This window comes from Lithobates pipiens, unplaced genomic scaffold (genome assembly GCF_037356315.1).
Source record: "Lithobates pipiens isolate NorthernLeopardFrog02 unplaced genomic scaffold, aLitPip1_a1.2 Scaffold_1, whole genome shotgun sequence".
Lineage (NCBI taxonomy): Eukaryota > Metazoa > Chordata > Amphibia > Anura > Ranidae > Lithobates > Lithobates pipiens.
The window spans coordinates 170,023,639-170,049,847 of record NW_027507685.1 but is presented as its reverse complement, the minus strand read 5'-3'; the positions used below and the strand labels follow the sequence as shown (position 1 = coordinate 170,049,847).

Below are 26,209 nucleotides of genomic sequence, written 5' to 3'. Positions count from 1 at the left end.
TCTGGCAACCAATCACAATAGCTGCCTGATCTGATACAGTAAACTGATTTTAAGTCTAGCTGCTATTTATTGTATGTCTCAGAGAAGGTGGAGAGTGAAATTGCATGGGGGGAGGGGGGCCCTAAGAAAATTTTTGCCCAGGGTCCAATCAATATTAAAGACGGCCCTGCATATAGCCTACGATTTTCTAAATGTGTAAGTTTGCTTACTGATCTGGCAATCTGATTAACTAAAAATTGACCCTCAGCCTTGGTGCTCATCCTATAGATCAGGGGTCATCAACCCCCGGTCCGCGGCCCACTACCGGGCCGTAGCGTTTTTTGCAGCCGGGCCGCGGCAGACTGTAAGACACCGGTGGATTGAGAGGAAAGCGGGCGGGTGAATAAGAGCAGCGGGCTGGCGAGCAGATATGACATCTCTCTCCGCCCGCCTAGCATCCCCGCTCTCCGCTCTTCCGCCCTCACAACGTGCGGAATGTCGGCGGTGCGGCGTGGAGCAGAGAGATGACATCATCTCTCCCTGCCCGCCTAGCATCACCGCTCTTCCGCCCTCACAGCATACAGAATGTCGGAGTTGCGGTGGGGAGCAGAGAGATGACATCATCTCTCACTGCCCGCCCCGCATCTCTGCTCTCCTGCCCTCATTTAAGAAAGACCACTGAACCAGTGTCACCGATGCAGTGACAATCCTCATCTGGTGGCACTGGCGGGTGATGTGGCAAGTGGCATTCCTCAACTGGTGACAGGCAGGTGATGTGGCAAGTGGCATTCCTCAACTGGTGGCAGGCAGCGTGGCAAGTGGCATTCCTCAACTGGTGGCAGGCAGCGTGGCAAGTGGCATTCCTCAACTGGTGGCAGGCAGCGCGGCAAGTGGCATTCCTCATCTGGTGGCACAGGCAGGTGATGTGGCAAGTGGCATTCCTCAACTGGTGACAGGCAGGTGATGTGGCAAGTGGCATTCCTCAACTGTGGCAGACAGCGCGGCAAGTGGAATTCCTCATCTGGTGGCAGGAAAGCGTGGCAAGTGGCATTCCTCATCTGATGGCACAGGTAAGTGACGTGGCAAGTGGCATTCCTCATCTGGTCGCACAGGCAGGTGATGTGGCAAATGGCATTCCTCAACTGGTGGCAGGCAGCGTGGCAAGTGGCATTCCTCAACTGGTGGCAGGCAGCATGGCAAGTGGCATTCCTCAACTGGTGGCAGGCAGCGTGACAAGTGGCATTTCTCATCTGGTGGCAGGCGACTTGGAAAGTGACACACTCAGGACTCCCACTGATTCTGCATTATGGTGAATTGAACTATTTCATTTATATTACAATGTAATAACGGAAAATTTATATCAAATACTTACCGTAATTTTCCTTTCCTGATAGGCTCCATGGCAGCATACGTGTGGGTAGCCCCGCCTCCACGATTACCCAATAGGACCCAACTCCCATAAATCTTTGCTCCTGGCCACTATCAGTGTTCCGTAACTAGCCGACTCCAGACATTTGGGAGGGAACTCCTGCTGCCATGGAGCCTATCAGGAAAGGAAAATTACGGTAAGTATTTGATATAAATTTTCCGTTTTCCTGAAAGGCTCCATGGCAGCATACGTGTGGGAAATAACTCGCCAAACACACCCGGGTGGGCAAAATGTCGAGCAAAGAACAAAAGTTTATTTAGCATTGTCAACCGACAAAACTTGCAAACCAAAATTAACAGAAGACAGAGCCGCTGGCTCTACACAGTAATGAGAAACAAAGGTATTAATAGAAGACCAAGAGGCCGCTCTGCAAATAACTTCAGGCGCCACATGGCGAGAAGCTGCCCACGATGTTGAAATACTCCGTGTTGAATGAGCTGTTAATGCCTCAGGAGGAGCCAAGCCCTTTGCTCTGTACGCCCTCTGAATGATCTGAATGATCCAGGTAGAGATAGATCTAGCCGAAGCTTGCAATCCTTTATTCTTGCCATGAGGGAGAACAAAAAGAAATTTCGTTTGTCTAAAGGGAGCTGTGACTTCCAAATATTGTTTCAGCGCGTGTCCTACGTCCAGAGGATGAACATCCTGACTCTCTGAGTTTTTGAAAGTGGGAAGCACAATTTCCTGATTCTCATGGAAGACCGAGGTTACTTTGGGATGCGATCCCAACATGGGAATCAATACTGCCCTATCTGGAAAGAAAGTCAGAAAGGGTTCTTCCGAACCTAGATTCCTAATCTCAGAAACTCTCTTGGCTGAGGTTATAGCTACCAAGAAGATGGTCTTGAGAGTGAGATCCCTTATGGACAGAGGCTCCGTAGAATCCTTTCCAAGGTTTGAGAGAAAATCCAGCACTAAAGGGAGGTCCCATTTAGGAAACCTTGGTTTTCTTTGGGGTCTGAGCCTAGTAGCTCCCTTGAAGAATTGTTGTACCAGTGCATGGTTTGCCCAGGAAATACCCGTAAAGGCTGAAATAGCCGATACTTGGACTCTCAATGAACTGATAGCTAGAGGTAAATCAAGGCCTGTTTGAAGAAAGCTTAGTATGTCTTGTATTGTTGGAGAACTGCAAGAATTTTCTCTGGAGGACATATGGGCCGAAAACTTGGACCATATACGCTCATATACCCTATTAGTACTCCCGCGTCTGGAATTGAGAAGGGTTGGGATGACCTCTTCCGGACAACCAAGAGCTTCTAGCCTTTCCCTCTCAAAAACCATACCTTGAGGTTCAGACATGATGGGCATGGATGTAACCTTGTGCCTTGAGATAGCAAATCCGACCTGAGAGGCAGGGGAACTGGCTCTTGATAACTGAGGAGCAGCAGTAGAGGGAACCAAGGTCTGTTGGGCCAGAAAGGAATTACTGCGAGAATCTCCGCCTTCTCTGACCTGAGTCTCCGAAGGAATTGCAGGATCACCGGAACTGGAGGGAAGGCGTAAGCTGTCTGAAACTTCCAATGTTCTGTGAGGGCATCTATCCCATATGCCTGGGGATCCCTGAACCTTGAGTAATATTTCGGAAGCTTCCGATTGCACGGGGAAGCGAACAAGTCGACTTCCAGGGACAATCCTAAGGTCAGGAGCCAATCGAATACTTCCCGGTGTAGAGACCACTCGTTGTTGTCCAACTCGACACGCGATAGGAAGTCCGCCTGAACATTCTGCACCCCTGGGATGTAGACTGCAGAAAGGTTGGACAAATTCTTCTGAGCCCAATTCATTATTGGCTCCGTCTCCTGTAACAGGGACCAGCTGCGAGTTCCCCCTTGCTTCTTTACGTAAGCCACCGCGGTTGTGTTGTCCAACCTTAGCATGACCGAGGCATTCGCTGTCAGATGATGGAATGACCGAAGCGCCTGGAAGGCCGCTCTTAGCTCCAGAACATTGGAGACGACTCTCTGTGATGGAAACGTCCACCTGCCCTGAGCGACCTCCGAAAGGCAGTGAGCGCCCCATCCTCGGTTGCTGGCATCTGAAGTTACCGTGACCCATGAGATGGGAATGATTGAATGGTGGTTGCGCAGGTTCTTCCCCTGTAGCCACCAAAGAAGAGACGTCCTCATGGCTGGAGTGAGGAATATGCGCTGTGTCTGGCTGGATAAGTCCCACTGTTGTAGAAACCCCTTCTGAAAGGGACGAGTGTGCCACTGGGCCCACTTTACCATGGGAATGGTGGCTGACATTGTGCCAATCACCCTCAGACATTGGAGAGCCGAGAGATGGGATGCTGCAAGGGCTGCATGAATCCTGTCTCGTATGACTCCAACCTTCTCTTCTGGAAGGGCGATAGTACCTTCTGCTGTGTTGAACTGCGCCCCTAGGAAAACAAGAGACTGAGTTGGATCTAGGTGACTCTTTTCTAAGTTCAGAAGCCACCCGAACTCCTGTAGAGTGGAGATGACTAGGTCTTTGTGCTCCAAGAGCTGATCTTTGTTCTGGGATAGCAGAAGAAGGTCGTCGAGATAGTGATGGAGACGAACACCTTTGACTCTGAGAAAGGCCACAACTGCCAAAAGAACTTTGGAGAAGACCCGTGGGGACGTTGTTAACCCAAAGGGAAGACATGTAAATTGAAGATGTTGAATGCCTACTGCAAAGCGGAGGTATTGTTGAAACTCCTTTGCCACGGGAACATGGAAGTAAGCGTCCTTCAAATCGACTGATATCATCCAGTCCCCCAGATACACGGACTGCTGGATGGTAAGCAGAGATTCCATCTTGAACTTCTCTTTGCGAATGAAGGAATTGAGATGGGTCAAATCTATTACCGGCCTCCATGTGCCATTTTTCTTTTGAACCAGAAACAAAGGGGAATACATGCCCTCTCCACGTTCTTCTTCTGGAACGGGAACGGCTGCGCCTTGATCCAGTAAAGAGTTCACGTAGGTCAATAGGACTTGTTTCTTCTCTTTTGATTCTGGAAGATTTGTGGGAATAAATCTTAGCTTTGGGGTGCTGATAAAACCCCACTTGTGACCTGAGGAAATTGTTTTTACAGTCCAAAAATCCCGAATTGAGGCCGCCCAAACATGCCTGAAGTGGAGAAGACGAGCCCCCACCTGACAAGTTTGAGCGGGCCCAATTTCAAAAGGATTTCGCGGAATCCTGCTTGCCGGACGAACCCCCTTTTGAGGTATTTTTGAAAGAAGATTGCCTGGATCTCCATGACCTTGAGAATTCTCGACCAGGTCTATAGCTCCGCGCCTCCCTGGCACGATCAGGGCCTTGTCTTCTAGGAAATGGACGCCTTTGATTTTGAAGACGTCTGTCCTGGGGAAGAAACCCAGATTTCCCACCTGTAGCCCGGGATATGGCAGTATCCAGCTTGTTACCAAACAAAGATGACCCCTCAAAGGGAATACGGCACCAGGCCTGTTTGGATGCTGGATCCGCCAGCCATGGACGGAGCCATAACGCACGGCGAGCTGAGACTGCTGCTAACATATCCCGAGATATCAGGCGGATAACATCAATAGATGCCTCCCCCAAAAAGGCAGACGCCATCCTGATTTCTTGAATAGGGGAGTCTTTTGCTGATTCAATAGAAATACCCCTCAGGAATTCCTCTACAGAATCAGCCCAGGATTCTATGGCCTTGGATACCGCTGCCATTGCAAGCACTGGTTTGCAAGCCATTCCAGAAGTCAGATATATCCTCTTAAGGTCTGAATCGATCCGCCTTTCCAAAGGATCTTTAAAGGATACCGTATCCTCTAAGGGTAGGGTTACATATCTCACCAAACGCATGAGCGCTGCATCCACCAGTGGTGCTGACTCCAGGTGCTTCACATCCTCTTCTTTAAAGGGATATAATTTCAGGATTTTTGACTGCATGGAACCCTTTTTATCCACCTTGCTCCATTCCTCGGTAATAATGTCACCCAACTCTGAAAGGAAGGGAAAAAATTGTCGCTCCTTATTGAGCTGTTTAAAGAACTTTCTCTGCTTTGGTGGGGAAGTAACAGGGTCTTCCCACTTCAGAGCCTCTCTCACTGCTTTGACCAATGAAGGCACCAGTCCATAGTCAAAACCTAAACCAGGATCCTCACAGTCAGATTCACTATCTGAGATGGGAGCAGATAGGCGGCTTGGCTGAGAGGATTCCCATGTCTCCTGCAATGGGTTCTCTCCAGGTGGAGGAGCCAATAATTCTGACGGGGATTCACACAGCTGTAGAGCGTCCCTCTCCTGCAGAGACTCCTTCACAACCCGTCTTACTATTGACTCCAAACACTGGTCTGCATCATCCCTTTCATCTGCAGCTTTGGAGAAGCAATGATCGCATAAGGATACGTCCGAAGGAACAGGCATCCTGCACCCCCAGCATGATTTTTCCGTACGCTTGCTGGAGTGAGCAGCAGGGGGGTGAGAATAATTCTTATTATGCTGTTCAGATCTTGACCTATGCTGGCTAGATCTTGAGGAGGATTTATGGCGGTGTGATCTTGATGATCCACTGCGTCTAGAAGTGTTAGGTTGTGGATCAGACCCAGAAGGGCTGTAAGGGTAAAACAGACAGAGAGAGAAAAGGATATACAGTCAATCCTACCTATGCCAAACACTCTCTCCAATATATAAAAAGCATAAATACTAAAGACCTACCTAACATGAGCGGGCTGGCCACTAGGAGGCAGTAAGGCGTCCATATTCACAATAAACCCACAGTTTAAGAAACACTGCAACTAAAGAGAAAAATAAAACACACATTTTTTTTTTTTTTTTTTTTTTTTTTTTTTTAAAAGCATTTCCCCAGCCTAAGGGACACGCTCTTACCTTAAACCGCCGCGCTGACAGCCCCGGGAAGTCGCTGCGACCACTGCAAACATTCCCAGGGTTCTGACAGCTTCCAAAGCCTTTTAAATTTGGCGCCCGTGACGTCATCGCCGACGTCAGACGCGAGGCGCTCGCGCGCATGCGCGGGAACCAAGCCTCGGTCTCATACCGGGTTCGCACATGCGCAGAACGCCTGCATAACCCGGAAGTAGGAGAGAGGTTTGCTGGAACGCGGAAGCGAACGCAAACGGCATGGAGGAGACCGCAAGACAAACAAAAGAAATACACACAAATACAATGCTGCCATGGATAGATAAAAGGCTCACCACTCCACCAACGATCACCTGGCCGAACGGACTGGAACACACACGCCATACCTCCAGCAGATAATGGTCACCCATAACAACGGGACACAGACCGTGCGCACTCAGGTAGGAAATCCTTTCTTCAGCGCTACTCTGCAAATACTCTCCATACCCTGCTTAACAGTCAGGGCCTATCGGAGGAAAATTTCTCAGTCAATCAGCCAATCGATCGTCGTGAAGTTTTATTTCCAGGAAAGAAACCATCTGGTCCTACTGGGGAGGACAAAAAAGGAACACTGATAGTGGCCAGGAGCAAAGATTTATGGGAGTTGGGTCCTATTGGGTAATCGTGGAGGCGGGGCTACCCACACGTATGCTGCCATGGAGCCTTTCAGGAAATAAGAAATAATGCGCTTCAATCATTCTGACACCATACCAACCATGGTGCCATGATGACTGAAGTACCAACAGCCGAACACCAGCTATTGCCCGATAAATTGCCGGCAAAATTCGCTTACCACCCCCCCCCCCTACGTTTGTGCGTACATCACCCCTAGTCTCACCGGGCCTTGGCACAATTTTCTTCCACGCAGCCGGTCCCCGGGGCCAAAAAGGTTGGGGACCACTGCTATAGATGGAAAATACTATTTTCAATGGCATCGCCTCTGAACTCTTATTTTTAGAATGCCTTAATGAATTCTTAATGTGAGCCAATTTTTCCTAACTACTGTAAATTATTTAGGCCTAGAAATGTAACATTACCATAAGTTTAAAAAAAAAAATTGCTCATGCCTTATTTTAATTAATTTTAGAAATCATATTTTAATTATGTATTATTCTGCTTATAACAAAAATAACTTTGACAGGATGCCCAAAATTCCGTTGCTACAAATCTGAAAAGGTGACAACTCTCTATGCTACTTAAAATGGTAAATAGGTAATCATGAGGACATATGTTTAACCCCTTCACAACTAAGGTTAAAACAAACCTGAATGCCCAAGTACAATTTTGTAACTTTGACATGTGTTAGTAAAACCGTACATATCATCACAACTACCGTGTTTCCCTGAAAATAAGCCCGGGTCTTATATTAATTTTGGCAACAAGTCACAGTAGGGCTTATTTTCAGGGTAGGTCTTACCATGTACAAATTACATTGTATCTTTCCTCTCCGTTCACAAAGAGAAAAACACAGGGGGGCAGGCTTGACAGTGACTGATCACCACTGTGGTAGCCAATCGGAGGCTACCACGGCGATCAGGTGACCCGGAATAGGGAGATCCGGGTCCCGAGCATTAATACAGGCCCGCTGTTCTCAGTGAGACCCCGGTGTCTGTGCTTGGAGCGCCCTGTGGGGCGCGCTCCCAGCACAAAGGGAGATAGATAAGCATATATGCTACCCCAAAAAAAAAAAAAAGACCAGTGTAGTAGGGCCACATATATTTGTCACGTCGGTGGGAAAAAGTTAAAGTAGACCTAAACTCATGAAGTGAAGATTTGCTATGTTATACAGGACATATACTGTAGACGTGATAATTGTGCCTAAGCAGCAACTTTTTTGTCTTGAATTCCTCCTGAAAAAGAATCAGTGCGCTCTCTGTGCCTTGAGGCTCATTGCTGTATTTCTGCATTGTGAGATCATCTAAGGCAATGTTTCTCAACTCCAGTCCTCAAGTACCCCCAACTGGTCATGATTGCAGGATTTCCCTTACATGAAACGGCTGTGGTAATTACTAAGGCAGTGAAACTGATCAAATCACCTGTGAAAAATAATGGTAAGCCTGAAAACATGGCCTGTGGTGGGCACTGGAGGACTGAGGACTGGAGTTGAGAAACATTGATCTAAGGTACGGCTGCTGCCTCTGATTGCTAGTCTCACTAGATTTGAAGTGCAATTTGGTGATGTCACTACTTTTCTGCTCACTGGTTTCCTTGCTGGAGGGCAAGTTGTACCTGAGGACTGTCAGTGCAAGGATCCCCTTGCTTCTGCTGCATCCATTCTATTGATCTGTGCTTCCTCCACCTATACTGCTTGATTATTCTTTCATCATCATCATATCAGTCATCAAACTCTGACATGAGGACGCAAATAGCTGCTCCTCTACCAGGATGACCACCTCCACACATAGACAAAGTACGGCACTAGGCATGGTAAGTCAGTACTAGAGAAAGATCTGTTGAAGGGAGCCTACGGGCAATACTGGTGACTAGTCCTTTGTCCTCTATACGTCTTTTTTTCCCTACAATATAGGTTCTCTTTAACCTACAATAGAATTCTTTAATTACAGTTTTAAACAATGTGAATATGCAATCCAAAGAGCGATAACTGATATTAGTCATGCCACTCTTTACTCACACTCAAAATGCTTGAAAATACCCATTTTACAGATGATAGACACACCAGTGCCCAGCCTTGCTCTGTAAGAGACATGCTTGAAATAATTTAAGTCATGTGACGGTCCCACCAGTCATTATATCAGCCAATTGGTTATTTTGGATTTGCTCTGTAAATTGGTTTATTTATTAATGGTTAGCAAACATAATGAAACTGAGGTCATGTAACCACCACTAAAGTCTCCTGCATGATCTAAATCAGTGGTGGTCAACGTACTAGGTACAGCGCTCCTGATATCCCTGGGGGGAGGGGGGGGGGACTGTTAGAGACTGGGGATATGCTATATGAGAATGCTAGAGATCACTGCCTTTACAGCCCCTTTGCAAGTCGTTCCTCTCACTACTGGCTGCTGGGACCTGAGGACAAAAGAGCCACATGCACCCCCCTGAGTTGGGCACCAGGGGTCTAGTTGATTAGTATGGCTGTATATAGTTACAAGTGTTTAATGCTCAGTGTAGCAGCCTCTAGTGTGCTAGGTGTGATAGTTTTTTTTGTCACTGTAGGCAAATGTGTGCAGGCTTGGCTGGCAGCCAGGCCTGCTTGCTTTTGTTTCCGAGTTGGCAGAAATCAAGGGGAGAGCTGGATGACTCACGGGCAGCATCACTGAGATCCCCCACTTATTTCCAGAACCTTCCAGAAAGCTATGAAGAGAGGTGAGGTAGAGCTGTTTGTAGTATTCTGAAGGCCCTGACCGATCCCCAACTTTGATTGGCAGGCCTCCTCAAATACCCAGCTGGAGAGGAGTTGTTCGGGTGAAAACTGGAAATGAAGTGTTAGGCTGTCAGTGGCCTTTGAGGGAGCTCCCCAGTCTGGGGGGTGACCTTGGGCCTCAAGACACACAGAGGTGTCCTGGACAGGTGGTACGGGAGCAAGGAGAGGACAGCAGGAGAACACTGCCAGGCAAGTCTCTAGGAGGAACAACGAGGTGCAGCCAATAGGGCTGGTGAGTGGCACAAAGTCAGGAGGACTGGGAGGCATGCCTGAGAGGACTGGGTGCAAGCAGTCTGGGATGGGTGCAGAGCCAGCAGAGAGGACTGTGGCGGCATGGGAAGATGAAAGAGGCAGCTGCAGCCAGGAGGGCTAGCAGGACCTAAAGAGGTAGTACTGGGATCAGTAGCCATGTGGGACAGCTAGCACTGGGACTACCATTTTTGCTACACCATAGGAGCCCGCGGTGCAAGGGGCATTTTTGCTTTGGGCCTGGCTGAACCAGCATCAGCCCTGCAATTCAGTGCTAGCTGGTTCTGGGAGTGATAGTCTGCAAGCAAGTTTGTCCTGGAGGAAGAGAGGAAGTTGTATATGCTGGAGGTGTCGTATATAGTTCTCAGTCCCTATATTGCTTTTACAATCAACTGGGCATCCCATACCTACCCTATCCTCATCCAAGTTACAATCCCCTCAATAAAACATAAAAACAAAGTACAAGGACTGCTTCTTGACTACTGAGTGTCTGAAGATTTGTGTGCCTGGCTGTGTGTGGTGAGAGCGGACCATAACTACCAGCTGCCCTTGCGGGGGTACCGCTACACTCAGATTAATAGAACATCAAACATCTGTAACCATATGCATTCCACATAAGGAAAGTGGTGGTATAGGGTGACTAGAAAGTGGTGGAGAATGCAATTACTAAATCACCCTAACTGAATTACTGAGTTTGCTGCTGGCTGCTGGTACCAAAGTGTCCCATGCATCCCTTGGGCCACAGGTTTGGCACCAGGGGAATCTAATTGATTGTTATGTGTACATATGGTTCCAGATGTGTGATGATCAGAATAATAGGACTTCAAAATATGAACTATATGCATTCCACATGAGGAACATGGTGGTATAGGGGTACTATAAAGCAAGGTAGAATCAAATTTCTTAAATCACCCTAAAGAAACAGGACAGGTGTAAATGAATGCAGCGAGTCATAGAATGCATTTCATGTGTCAATGGTCGGATCATTGCAATGTGGCAGCCAAAACTCAACAAACTGCATTCTGACCACAGCTGACTACTATTTTCTATTGTAAAGCCACAAGCATATCCCTGCCCATTTATTGTACTGGGGTGGATGATCTTTTGAATCCATTGCAGTGTGAGTGTAACCTAAAAGGCAGAAGAGTGGTTCAGAACTACCTTGGTCTTTGATTTATTGCCAGAGCTCTATGTGTGTGAAGAATGCCATTGTACATTTACTCATGTCAAATCACATGCCAAATCGGCAGCTATTGGCCGCAATGGAACCGTCCGAATCAGTGCGACGCCACACCGATTCCCAAAAGTAGTTTCTGTACTATTTTTGGCAGGTGTGATTTCCATTGACATCTGTGCAGCAAACCGCACAAATGTCTCTGAAATTGCCCCCGAAGTTGTGGATGCTGTCAGTGTGAACTAGGGCTGAGACTGGTTTATAATATGTACCAACAGTTAAATGACACTCATCCCCATCCAGCCACAGGACAACATTGTACATCTGATGTTTAGCTGCAGTGCTCTTACTCTCTAATATCACTGTCCAGTCATATTCTAAACTGGCTATGCCATTCTCAACCAGGGTTCTGTGGAACCCTCAGGTTCCTCCAGAGGTTGCTAGAGATTCCTTTACCTGTAGTTGGTTGACCTCCCATTTGATGGTGTCTGCATAATTTCGAGGTCAATGCCATTTTGCTGAGCCATCTGAATTAACCCAATGATGTTTTTAGCTGTCTGTAAGGGTAACATTCTGACCACCACCGCTGTAAGAGCGACATTGGTACCACAAGACAGTAGCCACCAATGTAAGAGGCATTTTTCTCCACTCACAATCAATGAATTGGTTTTTCGGAAGGGTTCCCTGAGACCTGAAAATTACTTTTGACACCATTGAAATTTTCAATAAACCTACTAGAAAACAGGCATTAAAAAAGACAAAGAAACAAAATTGCAAAGAAGTAACAGATGCCAATGAGGACTAAAAATTATTTCAAGGGTTCCGTTCCAATAAAGGTTGAGAAAGGCTATTCTAAACTTATAATATCATATAATATCATATAAACACAGACCAAATTTCTATAAACATGAAATTTCTGAGATAGTCATGAACTAAACTGACCATCCAGTTGCAGACTAAAGCTGGTTATATACACAAAATAAAGTGGCCAAACTTGGCTTCACATATAGGTGGCCGAATCTAAATGGAATGATGTGGTCCTTGCCATCCAAGCCACCCGATCATGAAGGTAACAAAGAAAAAGCTGCACAATGAACAAAGACTAGGTTTTCAACCCCACCTGACCACATACAGATCCATAGCTCAAGAATGGCCTTTTTGCACATAGACAACTTGGGTGCTGGTCATTACAGTCTGTCTGCACTATTTATTGACAATAGGAAAAAATCAGCCAAACTTCCAATTAGCTCTTCTTGCAGTATTTTGTAATAATCAGTGTGTTGTCTGTTTAGAAAGTCTTGAGACACCTGCTGTATGCAAAGGGCCAGTTTACTGTCCTTTAGGCTTTAGGGGGGCCAGATTGTGACCAATGGGCATAAACAATACCACATCATTGGTATCAGTGGGAGGAATACTGCCACAATGATGGCATCAGTGAAAGGAATGGTGCCCCATCATTGGTGTCTGTTTGCCTTTACCCGACCCTTGGGGAACTATTCCACCAACTAAGGGGCGCATCCAGCCCCGGGTCACAGTTTGGAGAGCACTGGCATACAGTGATGCAAGTTTAGGGGAAGTCACTTCCATGGAAGCAAGCCAGGAGTGGTAAAACGTGTCAAGGAAGGCTGGTATAGGGTTGGAAATATCACTGCATGCAGTCAACGCACCGATTTTTTAAAATACAGCAATACGAGCTAATTGGAGTGCAGGCTGATGTTTTCCTGTTTTCAAGGAAGTCATGCATTTTCCTAAAACAAGCTGATGATCAATACCATAGGTGCCAGACTGACTCTGTTGGCCAAGGGGCACCTCAACCTTTTGTAAATTACATGTGAGAGCAATGAGAAGCTCATGGGACATAGATGTCCAATCTCATATTAACCACATGACTGCTCTGTGCACATTCCCCCATAACTATTACACAGACTGAGGTCGCGGTTTGCTCATTCTTTGGTCCCACCGTCCAGCCATATATTGTCCTTCTACATACATTGTATTTGTACTGAGAATGCATAATTGGGTTCACCACATTAGGTTGATTACAGATGGATTTGAAATGAGGACTTTACCTTCAGTTGGGGAAGTCTTTAGTCTCCTACATAGGCCATGGACGTCACCATAACTATCTTGTATTTTTTGAATGGCCTCTGCTCCTCGCAGCTCCATGAGAGAGCGCAGCTCTTGTAAAGTGCAGCCAAAGCCTCCGGCATGATTCTGCTCTCTCCGCTGGTTCTTTGGGTAAAAATCCACTGAACTGTTCAAATCTCCCATCTTCACTCGATTGATGTTATTTCCTGGCTGAGGAGAGTAGGTATCGGTGTGAGTGAGTGTGTGTGTTTTGTTTTCCAAAACTGGTGGCCACAGTCTTCAGGCTTGGTATCAGTGGGTGTGCCGGATAGATGATGGGCCTGCAAAGAAAGACAAAGCAATAGAATGATAAGAAAACTCCATCACTAGTCACATAACCAATTCACATAAAGTTGCAACTTCAGTATGATATGCATAGATAGAACTAGTTAGCTTTCAAAATACTCCTTCTTGTCACAATCAACTTCAAATCAACTTCCCCCACGAACACTTCAAGTTGGATCAACACTTGAATATGTTCCCAGCTAAAATATCACCTCATTTGGAAATATTGAAGAACCATAGGTTGTGAATCACTCAGATTCACAACATAGCCGAAGTTTAGGTAAAAGATTAGCACAAGGGAAAGTACTTACATTTGTAGCGCCCTCTAGTGTGCCACTAGTGTAGGTGCAGGCAAATTTATATTTTGGCTCGTGCTAAAATTAGTCTCTGAATCTGGGTCAAATGTTTACTATGGTTCAGGGCTGGATGACTCATACAGGCAGGTCCCTGGTGCCTCTCCCTGGTTCTGGAAGGTTGGAGAACATTCTGGAAACTGAAAGGTGGAGGCCAGGAGGGTTGATCTGCATACTTAGGGGAGCTCAGCCAATCCCCAGCAGTGGGGCTGTCATGGCAGCTGAGCCAGCCCTTAAATATGGATGAGTCATGCTGGCAGGGAGTCGGGTGGAAGATGGAGTGCTGAGAAGACTGTCGGTGGCCCATGAGGAGAACCATTGCGAGGGGGTGGGCTCTGCCTATGGGTGGGGTTTGGGCAGGCCTGAGAGGATATTGGCAGCATTCAGACTTGAAAGGAATCTTACCTAGGAAGCAGCAAGACCAATCTCTGTATTTGCGGATGATACTAAGCTAAGCTGGGCAATAACTTCTCCGCAGGATGTGGAAACCTTGCAAAAAGATCTGAACAAATTAATGGGGTGGGCAAATACATGGCAAATGAGGTTTAATGTAGAAAAATTAAAAATAATGCATTTGGGTGGCAAAAATATGAATGCAATCTATACACTGGGGGGAGAACCTCTGGGGGAATCTAGGTTGGAAAATTACCTGGAGGTCCTAGTAGATGATAGGCTCAGCAATGGCTTATACAGTGCCAAAAATGCAAGCAACAAAAAATGCTAAACCTAATAGATAGAAACAATTAAGTAAAATAGTTCAGGCAGAATCCACATGGACAACAACATCAGGCTTGGACAGGCAAAGTTCTGAACAATAGTGCAGTATGACATATGCACCCAGAAAATGGAAATACTAGGGACAGGAACCCAGAAGGAGCAGGGGAAGGCATACGCAAGCCAAGGTTCCAAATTTTAAGAAACTTGGCATGAGAGTCTTTGAGGATACTGGACATTTGTTCATTAAGCATCACAGCAGTTGTGCAGTCTCTCACACCCTGAAAAGGAACCTTGTTTTTTTTTTCCAGGCCCGAGCAATAGTTCTCTTAGCTGACAAAAATAGATATGATGCCAACTATTGCTGGCGTGCATATAGCTCTGGGATAGGACAATATGGCAAGGAGAGTTTGGCATCTTTACGAATAGTCAGATGGAACAGGGTGTGCAAGTTCAACAGGCCAAAGACTCAAGACCAAAAACCTATCAAACGCAGACCATGTGAACAAAAGGTGCGTAAGAAAGCCACGAGAGGACCACCAGAAAAATGCCTGGGGCTGATCCAGACCCAGAGCAAATTAAGGTTTTAGTAAGGACAGGTAACAGAGGGAGGAAGGGGGACATGAAATTGCCTGAGTATCTAAAATATATTCCTTTTTAACATCTTCCTGTGTCTATGGTTGCCACCTCAACTCTTTAAACCCAAACACATAGGATTTACACAGGCTCTGTGACTGACTAAGGTGGTAATTAAACTCACTCGGTGCCTTATCTGCTTTAAATTAGCCTCAGAACCTGTGTTCGAGTTTAAAGGGATGAGGGGGCAAGCCCACCTGTGTCTTGTCTGCGTGGTTCTAGGGTAGTTGGGGATCTGAAGGTGCAGGCATAGAAGAAGACTGGAAAAGCTTGCCAGGCCTTGTAGTTCCGCAACATCTGTTATGTTGCAGGTGTGCTAAGCATGCCTCTACTGAAAGATTACAAACTAATTAAAGACAAATGGCTGGTAGGTGTGGATTATGTTGGGTTACATGTCCCATGCTGAATAGAAACCCCCACTTCTTTGCTCCACTGATCAGGTGCAGCTGCTTCAGGGAGAAATCACAGAGCAAAGCAGAAGCAGCCTGCTATTATGCAAGAAAATACCTCCAAGCTGCTCTGTAGAAGCCTTCTGCCGTTGTACAGAGAATTCACGGCCAACCGTAGATATCTATTGACAAAGCCAGTGAAGTCAAGAAAACAAAACACGCTGCTCTGGTTAGCAATGTCTTGGCTGTAAGCCTTTAGGTACGCTGCTTTAAAAAAAAAAAAAAAAAAAAAAAGGTTGTTTGTGGATTCTGTCTTAATACACTGAATTTTTTATTTTATTTTTAATAACTTTGGATTGCATAGGGAAGGTGTAGAGCTATTTTTTGGTTTTCAATGCAATCTGTGTTCCTGTCGGGATTTTTACCCTTGCTTCTTGTCCCAGTGGGGACACAGACAACAATGGAGAACCTGAAAGAGTTTTGTCAGTCTTCTCTGTTGCCTGGAGTAAAGGGACCCTGTCTCCAGACCATTAATTACAATAGCAAATTTCCTAGAAGATTATACAGTGCCTTAAAAAAGTATTAATACCCCTTGAAATTTTGCACATTTTGTCATGTTACAACCAAAAATGCAAATGTATTTTGTTGGAATTTTATGTGATATGTACCACTTTGTGTTTGTTTATTTGTGAAGTGGAAGGAAAATGATAAATGGTTTTCAATTATTTTTTTACAAGTAAATATCTGCAAAGTGTGGCGTGCATTTGTATTCAGCCCCTTTTACTCTGATACCCCTAACTAAAATCTAGTCAAACCAATTACCTTCGGAAGTCATCTAATTAGTAAATAGAGTCCACCTGTGTGTCATTTAATCTCAGCATAAATACACCTGTTCTGTGAAGCCCTCAGAGGTTTGTTAGAGAACCTTAATGAATAAACAGCATCATGAAGGAGAAGGAACACAGCAGAGAGGTCAGGGATAAAGTTGTGGAGAAGTTTAAAGCAGGGTTAGGTTATAAAAAAAAAAATCCCAAGGTGTGAACATCTCACGGAGCACTGTTCAATCCATCATCCAAAAATGGAAAGAGTATGGTACAACTGCAAACCTACCAAGACATGGCCGTCCACCTAAACTGACAGGCCGGGCAAGGAGAGCATTCATCAGAGAAGCAGCCAAGAGGCCCATGGTAACTCTGGAGGAGCTGCAGAGATCCACAGCTCAGGTGGGAGAATCTGTCCACAGGACAACTATTAGTCCTGCACTCTACAAGTATATATGGAAGAGTGGCTAGAAGAAAGCCATTGTTGAAAGAAAGCCATAAGAAGTCCATTTTGCAGTTTGCGAAAAACCATGTGGAGGACACCGCAAACATGTGGAAAAAAGTGCTCTGGTCAGATGAGACCAAAATTGATCTTTTTGGCCTAAAAACAAAATGCTATGCGTGGCGTAAAAATAACACTGCACATCAACCTGAACACACTATCCCCACTGTGAAACATGGTGGTGGCAGTATCATGTTGTTGGGTTGCTTTTCTTCAGCAGGGACAGGGAAGCTGGTCAGAGTTGATGGGAAGCCAAACACAGGGCAATCGTAGAAGAAAACCTGTTAGAGTCTTCAAAAGACTTGAGACTGGGGCAGAGGTTAACCTTCCAGCAATCTCCATCCAATCTACACACACAGTCTGCGCTGTATGCTGCACTTGGGAGGGACACTGCAGTGTCCATGCCTTCTCCACTAGTCCAGCGTACCTCTGCCATCTGCTCCCAATGGAGTCCCATTGTGCACCTAGTATGGACCTCATGCATGCACTTAATTAACTCTTTCAACTTTCCCATAGCATGCGGCCAGGTATTTGAGGTCTCTGTACCATGGGTTCAGTCCCAGATACTTTCAGGAAAGGAACCACTAGGGACAGAACCAGCATTGGTCCCCTCACTACAGGAGGACCCATTACCTATGTCAGGTACTAGGCTTCATGACTGGCTGCAATGCTTCTAACCCATAGCAACTGAACTCCTCCTGCTTGCCTTGCCGAATAGATCTTTTGTAGTGCTTTGCCTCATATCCCCTATATGCTTTACTGACCCTGTTCTTCAGACCAGGCCCAAAACAGTTTGCACAAATCTTCAGTTAAGTTGTATTAAGTCCAACAAGTACATTCCAGTGCAACACAACCCTATCTAACTGAACTAAGCTGCTCAGGTGTACCTTAACAAGGTGATAGTCGATCACTGGCATCTTCCAAAGCGTGGCAGTTCTCCGGTCTTCTGGTGTTTTCAGACGGACTACTAGGTGCAGCGATCCCTTTCTGAGTTCCATGTTTGTTATGGCATGTGTGGGAGTGGGCTCCGGAGCCCGGTGTTTGCCCATTTTTTTAACAAATAACATCGGGTGAAAGGCCGGCCCAAGAAAACAAGCCTGGGAACTGAAGCACTAACAGATAACCCTTTCTCCAGCCTGAGCAGCCAACTACCTTCTTAGTACATAACACTGTAGGCAACCTGCCTACAAGCAAAAAGATAATTGATACTCATCTGAGAGGCAGAAGTTTCTTATTGCTCAAGTAACCCCTAGCAACCTCTTTAGGAAACCCTAGGGTTCCAAGGGACCCTGGTTGAGAAAGGCTGCTCTAGAGCTCTAGAGAAGGTGAGAGCTGTGACGTGCAAGGAGGGATGGGATGGAGTGGGGCTGTGCTAGAGAACTGACTCTTATGGAAGTAGTCAAGGTTGAAGGGAAGTTCAGAGGAACAGTGCAAGTCAATAAAAAATTGTTTATGGAAAATGAAACTCCTGCATATAAGTGCCTGTAATGTTTGCTTTTCAGGTCTTTTACCTGCAACTTCTTTTGGTTGGTGATTTTAGGTTGGCCTTTTAAAGACAAACCAATTTGCTACAATACACATCTCAGCATGCAAATACCAGGCCCATTTACTGCCATGTGTATAAGTCTTACATTTACATGTGAGCTACAGCCTGCCTCCATCGAATCTACAGTTGCGTGTATTTGTAGGAACATACTGTTTGAAATTGGTTATGCAAAGTTGACTTTATCCCTTTGATACAATTTGACAGAAGCATGGTGGCCATATTGCCCTTTGCAACAGTTCTAGGATTATTTTTGGTATTTCCTCCAGTTAGTTTGAGGTCATGTTCCTGTGTTCTTGATTTTGGTTTCATTTTGAAAAAAACTGCCCTCCTAAACCTTATTCACCACCTTGATGTATTTTATCCAGTTCAGCCCCGGAAGGATTTACCCACTTCCTGACCAGTCCGTTTTTTGCGATACGGCACTGCGCCGCTTTAACTGACATTTGCTCGGTCATGCAACGTTGTACACAAACAAAATTTATCTCCTTTTCTTCCCACAAATAGAGCTTTCTTTTGGTGGTATTTGATCACCTCTGCAGTTTTTACTTTTTTGCGCTATAAACAAAAAAGAGCGATAATTTCGAAAAAAAAAATTTGGGGATGTTTATTATAGAAAAAAGTTAAAAATTTTTTTTTTTCAAAACCAATTTCTTCATCAGTTTAGGCCAATATGTATTCTTCTACATATTTTTGGTAAAAAAAATTGTATATTAATTGGTTTGCGCAAAAGTTATAGCGTCTATAAAATAGGGGGATAGATTTATGGAATTTTAATTATTATTATTTTTTTTTACTAGTAATGACGGTGATCAGTAATTTTTAGCGGGACTACAGCATTGCGGTGGACAGATTTTTGGGAACATTGACATTTATACAGCGGTCAGAGCTAAAAATAGCTGCTGATTACTGTATAAATGTCACTGGCAGAGAAGGGGTTAAAACTAGGGGGCGATCAAGGGGTTAAGTGTGTTTATAACCGTGGGGGGAGCGGACTGACTTGGGGAGGAGACAGATCACTGTTCTTGATCACTAGAAACAGCAGATCTCTCTCCACTTCCCTGACAGAACGAGGATCTGTCTGTTTACATTGACAGCTCTCCATTCTGGCTCTCTGAGGAGCGATCACGGGTAGCCGGTAGCGGCCACGCTCATTGGCTCTGGTGTTGGGCACATGCCCCTTATAGCTCTTAAAGCAGCCGCTGTACAGCTACGGTGATTCACGCAGCCGTGTCAACCTGCCACCTGCTGGTGTTGGGAGCAGTGGCTGAGGGGGGCTGGAGCCCAGAGTGTGCCCTCAAAACGCCCCGTCCTAAATTCATTATTAGCCCTAAGCCATTTCCACTGGCAACAGCGAACGATCTCCCACACATCCAGCGTAGCTGCATGACGTACAAAAAGTCCTGCCTGCAGGACCCGGCTCCTATGATGGACGTCCCACTGGTCCAATGCCGAGACCGCCGGACGTGTGATGTCCATCATAGGCCCTGCCGGGTCCAGGAGGAAGTGGGACTGACACTGCGGCCGCGCCGGGCACTGGGAGATCCCCACTCACTCTGTGTAAATGGGCGGGCAGTGGATTGGCTCTCCTATGCTGGCTCTCTCTCCCTGGTGCGTGCAGCCTGCTGTGGAGTGGTCGGAATAATGTGGGCTACACTATACAGGTAAGGCTGAGCTGCAGGAGTGTCGAGAGATCACCTGTCATGGGGCGGTCAATGTATGTGTCAGTGGGGTTAGTTTAGTGGTCAGCATGGATGGGCACTGGTGAGACAGGCAGCAACCAGCAAGTGAGCCTACACCAAGCAGTCAATCCCCCCGCCACCACTGACGCCAGGCTTGGACTTCAGGCTGAAGCCCCTGGTCTTTTTCACACCTAGCAATGCCCCTGCTGCCACCATAGAATGACGATGGCTGGTCGGCAAGCAATCATGTCTCCCCCTTCCCTTCTTTCCTCCAGCTTATACATATTAAGTTCCTGAAGTCGTTCTTGATATGTTTTATCCCATAGACCTTTCGCCATTTTTGTTACCCATCTCTGGTCTCATTCTATCTTATCAGTACCTTTTTGTAAGTGAGGTTTCTGGAACTGGACACAGTATTCTAGATCTATATGGGGGAATCAGGACCTCATTCCTCCTGCTGGTGATCCCCCTAGTGATGCATCTTTGAATTCTATTTGCTTTTCCCACTGCCTGGTCACACTGTTTGCTCATTTTGCAAACATCTGAAATAAGTACCCCTAAATCTTTTTTCTCTGTAGTGCTGGCCAACACTGTACCCCAATGTTGTACTCTCTCAAGCAGTTCTTTTTCCCTAGGTGCATTATTTTACATTTAGAAACATTAAACTGCCCACTTCCCACCCCATCTGCTCCCCATTTCCTGCCAACGTTACCATGTATTGTTTTCAGAAGCTGGGCTGCCTCTATTCATATGATAATTAGCTAATTTGACTGCTTTCAAGGAGACTAGTGGAACAGGAAGTGATGTTGGTAGGAAATGGGGAGCAGATGGGGTGGGAAGTGGACATGCTGGAGAAAAGTGTGTCAGCAGTAACTGTTGGAGTAGATTTCCACTCCTTACCACTGTGCCCAAGGTGGCTCTTCCTCCAGCTCATCCCTTGCTAAGGATCCCTGTGTCGTACAATGACACCACCACCTCTTCTACTATGGGAAGCTTCTGAAGCAGTGTGGTGGGGAGAGATGGCAACCTCTTTCAGAGTTCTTAAGACCTCTCTCAATGATGATACAGCATATAAGCTAAAATCACTAACACTGCATTCTAGCCTAAGCCCCTGTACACACGGTCGGAGATTCTGCCAACCAAATCCGTCGGATTTTGTCCATCAGATTTAGTCTGACGGATTGTGTCTGAAACTGTTGCATACACACGGTCGGACTAAGTTGTCGAAAAATCAGATCTTTCAGAACGTGATGACGTAATTTCGTTACGATGGGACTACATTCAGGCTAGTAGCCAATAGCTTTGATGTAGGAATTTGATCTGAGCATGCGTGGCACTTGGTCCGAGCAAAATTCTCTACACATGATCGGATTACGTCCGACCGGCCCAGTTGGTCGGGAAATATTTCCAACATGTTGGAAAATTGGGTCAGACGGAGATTCGGACGGAATCAGTCCGATGCATACCACACACAGTCGGATTATCTGACTACACGGTCCGATAAGGCACATTCCGACGGATTCTCCGACCGTGTGTACACGGCATTAGGGTTCTTAGATTGGATGTACCGCAAAATATTGCAGCAGTTGTATTGGGATTTGTACTTTATATTCCAGACAGAACCATAAACCACAGCAATGCTAAAGTTTCCTATAATAACACGGGTACTCTAACTTTCTTGTGCTTTTCCTAGTGTCTGGGACTGGCACGGGGCTTCTTCTGGGTGCTCATGTTTTCTTGCATAGAAGATATTGAACCTTATAAGTTGGCCACATAGGTAGGATTATACACTACCTTAACCTTTTTAAAAATGAAGAACCTGTCAATTAACATTCAGGTCTTAGGGAACCCCTACTATTAATTATTGTATCTACAAGCTCATGGGACATTGGGCTGAACAGCAAGTTAGGTTATAGTATTTGACACCAAGGACTGCTCTATATGACAAAATCTTTTTTAGTAATAATAGTGAAATGAATCAAATAATAATAATGGGCAGAAAGAATCTCAGAGCATGAAAATTGTAGTGCCCCCCCACACTGGAGGTCAGGACAAAAGTGCCCCCTTACACTGGTGGTCAGTGTAGTGCCCCTTTGATTACCAGTGTAATGGGACCCTTGTCCAACAACCACCAATCTGTGGATTGAATGCTTCTTACATCGGTGGTCAGTGAGGAGACAGCCCTTATGCTGTTGGTCATTGGGAGAAAAGCTCCATATATAGGTGGTCAGTGGGGTGAAAGCACCTTATGTTGGTGGTCATTAGGAAACATGCTGCATATATTGGTGGTCAGTGGGAAGAATGTTCCTTACATTGGTGGTCAAGGAGAAGAATGCTCCTCTGGCTAGTGGGAATAATACTTCCTACATTGGTCTTCAGTGGGAAGAATTGTCTTTAAATTTGTGGTCAGTGAGAAGAATGCTCCATATGTTGCTAGTCGGTGGGAAGAATGCTCCCATTACATATACCTGAAAAGAATATTGATGTCAATGTCAGTGGTAACTGATCTATGGGCAAATTTTGCCTCTCAGATATGTTTTTTTTTTTTTCAACCGGTGGGTTGAACAAAAAAAGAGACTCGATTCCCCCATTCACACCCTCGATGTGGATGGGCGAATCCTCCCAGCTGAGGTATTGTGAGAGTTCCCTACTGTCAGAATACATTGAGCAGCCTTGCCGGATATAGCTGGTGGCACTGAGTGAGCTTGGAAAACCCGATAGTCTGGTTGAACAGAAGTCAGCCAGTTGACCAACTAAATCTGCCAAATTTCGATTAATGTATGGCTGGCTTAGTTGTTCAAGGAACAACCTCTGGAGGAACCCTATTTTTCCACACCACCCTGGTTGAGAAAGACTGATCTACATGCTTGTATGACAGTGGACATTAGATTTCATGAATCTAATTCATCTGTAGAACTGAAAGGTCAATGTTCTGTTAGTTTGTGGCTAGAAAGGAAGGAGTGTGATACACGCACTCTTGCTTATAATGAATGCAAACATACAGAAATTAGGTTAAACTGGGATTTACAGACAATGCTGCTTTACGCATTGTGAAAAACAAAACATAGAAAAAGAATAGTTACCAACAACAGATCTCTGAAGTAACAGCCTGGGCTTATCTGCATAGCCACAATATGGGAACCCACTGTGACTTTTCTCCCCAACTTGTTTTAATGGGACATGCTCTAGATACACAACAAAACTTAGCATATAAATAGTATAAACTGTCATAATAAAATAACTAATAATAGAACAAGTGTTAAAAGAAAAGTATTATGATGTGCCGATTCTTCTAAATAAAGAATAAAAAAAAAAAAAAAAAAGGGAGAGAGGTATGTTTGTTTTAAATCATACTTACCTAGGTGTATGCAGCATCGATGCAATGCGGCATCTGTCTGATGCCGTCTCTAAGGGTGAGAACTGAGCAATCAAACACCCCTGATCGCTCAGTTCTTCCCCTCTGCTCTAAGCAGGGAGCCGCGACTGTAAGTCTCGGCTCTCTGCTCTGCCCCATGAACACTGGAACGCCGGGCTGTGGAGGAGGTGGGAGCAGCTGGCTCAGGTTCTCAGCAGCTCCCTGAGACACAGAGCCAGGTGGTGGTCTAGACTCCTAGGTGAATCCCGACCATATGGTCGTGATCTTTCCCAAGCCTGGACCGGCTCTGTGATGTCACCTGACAGCTGGCTTCAGCTTGCTGTAGCCTGAAAACAGGTCACAGGAGCAGAACGGATTGCAGGAGACGTACAGCCAAATAAGCTTTGGTGGGTACTTCACCTTTTAAGTGTCATGACTCAAAATCACATAAAAAAAATATAGGGCCAAGCAATTGTATGTATCAGTATGTATCACTGATACCCTCAAAAAACCCATTCCTCAGCAAACTCAGAAAAGCTACTATTTTAACAACTAAAAAGTCTTATATATAAATATCAACACAGAAATAAACTTATCTAGGTGTAGCCCTCTCTTCTATCCCTGGATTTGATGAAGAGGACAACAAGGTAGCTTGGTGGGCTAGCATCTTAAACCTTAGGGCGGAATCCTCGACTCTTTTTAGGGTAAAAGTACTTTTTGAACATTTAGGGTCGTTTTTGAAGGCAGCAGCTTATATCCAGCTTTCCTGGACACTATTTAGAAGGACACTTCTTCCCCAGATGCTCCAGCAAGGTAGAGCAAAATCTTGGAGGCCACTGGATGGCTTGGTACGCTTGTGGGCGTGGTCAACATGCACGCACACACAGGGCCTTTTTGCACTTTCACTCCTCTCCTTCCTGCGGGTTCTTCGTGTATGTGCTTGCTAATGCCCGAGACCAGGCGGGGCCACATTCATGTGACATCAATATTATGGTAGTACCCCAACTTAGAAGTTGTATGCAGGTGCCCCTTGGTCCCATGATACATAGACCTGCTCAGCGAGATGCAAAACTTTTTCAGCAAGCGCTGCTCGCGTCTCAGCGTTACTCTACTATCGGGTGTTTAGACCCCCCCCCACTTCTCCCATCTAGGAGAGCAGAGGAGGGAGGGGACATGGAATCTAGCCGTTGGCTCGTCCCATCAGAGGAGGGAGGGCCGGGGAATCTATCCTGCCACTCGTCCCATCAGATAAGAAGATGGAGGGGCAAGGAATCTACCTGGCCACTCGTCCCATCAGATAAGAGGAGGGAGGGGCAGGGATTCTATCCGGCTGCTTGTCCCATCAGAGAAGATGGGGGGGGGGGTAGGGAATATACCTGGCCTCATGGCTGAAGCTCCTCCAGATACCTTTGTCGGCAGCCTGCAGACACTGGGGCTGCTGCAAAAGAGCAGCTAGAACTTACAGCATCTGATTGCAGAGCTCTGTACTTGAATGGGGGCGTGGGGTGAACTCTGTACTGGAATCTGTACTGTTCTTGGGGAGAGAACCTGGGAGTACACAGCGCACCCCCTCAAGCCTGCATGCAGTACACAGCACGTTCCCTCAACCCTGCACGTGGTACACGGCACACTCCTCAACCCTGCACGCAGTACACAGCACACCCCCTCAACCCTGCAAGCAGTACACAGCACACCCCCTCAACAATGCATGCAGTACACAGTGCACCCCCTCAACCCTGCACGCGGTACACGGCACACTCCTCAACCCTGCCCACAGTACACAGCACACCCCCTCAACCCTGCACGCAGTACACAGCACACCCCCTCAACAATGCACGCAGTACACAGTGCACCCCCTCAACCCTGCAGGCAGTACACAGCACACCCCTCAACCCTGCAAGCAGTACACAGCACACCCCCTCAACAATGCATGCAGTACACAGTGCACCCCCTCAACCCTGCACGCGGTACACGGCACACTCCTCAACCCTGCACACAGTACACAGCACACCCCCTCAACCCTGCACGCAGTACACAGCACACACCCTTTAACAATGCACGCAGTACACAGTGCACCCCCTCAACCCTGCAGGCAGTACACAGCACACCCCTCAACCCTGCACGCAGTACATAGCGCACCCCTCAACCATGCACTCTTTATGTCGAATACTCCTTAATCCTGGGTTTTGTTTAACCACACCCCTTAAGCCCCTCCCACTGCCAATTTTGGCCACACCCACATTTTGCAGCAAAAGCCCTTTGACCCCAAATATTACTGTTCAAATGTAGAAGTAAATCCAAATCAAATTCCCACTAAGCATTCAAATGGTCCAAATAAGCAGTACAAAAAAAGTCCACATACTTAAGAGGCACTTGTAAGGCATGCATTTGTTGTCAATAATTTATAGTCGCAAAGAGATATTTAAAGTGATTGTAAGGGCTTGTTTTAAAAAAAAAAAATTAAATAACTAGTATGTCATACTTACCTCCACTGTGCAGTTTGTTTTTCACAGAATGGCTCCGAATATCCTCTTCTGGGGTCCCTCTGCAGCTCTCCTGGCTCCTCCATGCATCAGTTGACCCCCTAGGAGAAGCACTCTCCCAAGGGGGTTACCTTCTCCCAAGTCCAGCATTTGCATCCACGGACACGAATGCCGGACTCAGCCCCGCCCCCCCCGATCATTGGATTTGATTGACAGCAGCGGGAGCCAATGCCTGCTCTG

General features: G+C 46.2%; 1 protein-coding gene across 8 annotated transcripts in view; it reads right to left on the bottom strand.

Moving 5' to 3' along the window:
- ATP2B3 (ATPase plasma membrane Ca2+ transporting 3) overlaps positions 1-26,209 on the bottom strand; it is a 435,183-nt gene that overhangs the window by 285,871 nt on the left and 123,103 nt on the right. For all 8 annotated transcript variants that reach the window (XM_077478862.1, XM_077478864.1, XM_077478865.1 and 5 more), the window contains exon 3: positions 13,149-13,487. In XM_077478862.1, the coding sequence (XP_077334988.1) occupies positions 13,149-13,350 (202 nt within the window). In that variant the 5' untranslated portion in view covers positions 13,351-13,487. The remainder of the gene's footprint in view (positions 1-13,148; positions 13,488-26,209) is intronic.